Source organism: Morone saxatilis, unplaced genomic scaffold (genome assembly GCF_004916995.1).
Source record: "Morone saxatilis isolate NCDOM2014 unplaced genomic scaffold, NCSU_SB_2.0 Contig4, whole genome shotgun sequence".
Taxonomy (NCBI): domain Eukaryota; kingdom Metazoa; phylum Chordata; class Actinopteri; family Moronidae; genus Morone; species Morone saxatilis.
Genome location: NW_023339984.1, coordinates 12,118,498 through 12,119,865, shown reverse-complemented (window position 1 = coordinate 12,119,865; position 1,368 = coordinate 12,118,498). Strand labels below are relative to the sequence as shown.

General features: G+C 55.9%; 1 protein-coding gene across 1 annotated transcript in view; it reads left to right on the top strand.

The window, feature by feature from the left end:
• acin1b (apoptotic chromatin condensation inducer 1b) overlaps positions 1-1,362 on the top strand; it is a 20,060-nt gene extending 18,698 nt beyond the window's left edge. Inside the window, exons 15-17 of the mRNA XM_035675765.1 lie at positions 19-391; positions 509-606; positions 690-1,362. Coding sequence (XP_035531658.1) covers positions 19-391; positions 509-606; positions 690-1,010 — 792 coding nt within the window. The 3' untranslated portion in view covers positions 1,011-1,362. The remainder of the gene's footprint in view (positions 1-18; positions 392-508; positions 607-689) is intronic.
• The last annotated feature ends 6 nt before the right edge of the window (positions 1,363-1,368 follow it).

The window sequence follows — 1,368 nt, the reverse complement described above, 5'->3', positions numbered from 1 at the left end:
TTTTTTTAATCCCTGCAGCTGGACTTCCACAAAGGCATCCTGAAGCCACAAAAGGAGGAAGAACATGTCGCCCAGCCAGTTGCTCCTCAGACCCGGCTGCCCCCTCTGATGCCCGAACGAGACCGGGAAAGAGAGAGAGACCGCGAAGGGGGGCGCGACCGAGACCGCGAACGCGACCGAGGCGTCGCAGGAGTGCGGGACCTGTGGGCGGAGCGGGAGAGAGAGATGCAGCGCCGCGAACGAGCCCGCGGCGAGCGGGAATGGGACCGGGATAAGGTCCGTGAATTTGCAAGACCGGGAGAGGAAGAGGAGCAACGATCTCGATCCAGAGACAGAGAGCGCAGGAGGAGAGAGAGGGCGAAGAGCAAGGAGAGGAAGACTGATAAGAAGGGTAAAGCTCAAAGAAAAGTGGACCCACTTACAAAAAATATAGTAATAATTCAATATATATATCCTCAACAGGTTGGATTGTGTACCAGTGTTCACCCTTTTGTTTTCTGATTAACAGAGAAAGGAGACGAGCCTCCTGCCAAACTGTTAGACGACTTGTTCCTGAAGACCAAAGCCGCTCCCTGTATATACTGGCTGCCCCTCACTGAGGAGCAGGTTGGTCTCAACACTTACACATTTCTCTCTCGAGTGCTTCAGACTTCATTTCATCAAACTAAACCGTGCTTTGTGTCCACCAGGCGGCGCAGAGGGTTTTGGACCGCACAGAGCGTCAAAAAGAGCGCGAACGAAGGCGCAAGGAGCAGCAAGAGGAGGAGGAAAAGAAGCGCGAGGAGGAGAAGAAAGAGCGGCTGAAGGGTCGGGAGAAGGACGTCAGCGTGGCGGCGAGCGCCGGAGCATCCGCGAGAGGAACCGACGGAGACAGAGAGCGGGACCGCGGCCGAGACAGAGAGGCGGACAAGAAGAGGGACAGCGGCCACCGGCCCAGACGACCCTCGGCAGGCGTCGTCGGTGGACGTCGCTCTCGCAGCCGTAGCAACCCTAGGGACAGACGCCGCTGAGGGCTGAGTGGCTGCAGGGAAAGCTGTAGAGAGAGAGATAGAGAGAGGGGTGGGGAGGGGGGCGTGGCTTAGCAGAGGACACTGCAGACAGGAAGTCTTGGGAGGGAGTGTTTCCACTTTTGGAGATACATTTCTCTTTCCTCGAGGACTTGTCTGCTCCTCGCTGTCTGCCCCACCGTGCTTTAATTCGTCCACTCTGACGCCAGCGTTGTCTTCCACACACTTCTGCTATTTCCCCCTCCCCTCCTCCCTCCTCCTCTCACCTCGTCCGTGTCAGTTTAGACAGAAAATGATGATTACACGTTTTGTTAAACATGTAATGACGTTTTGTTAAAATGACGGTTCATCCAGCTCCACC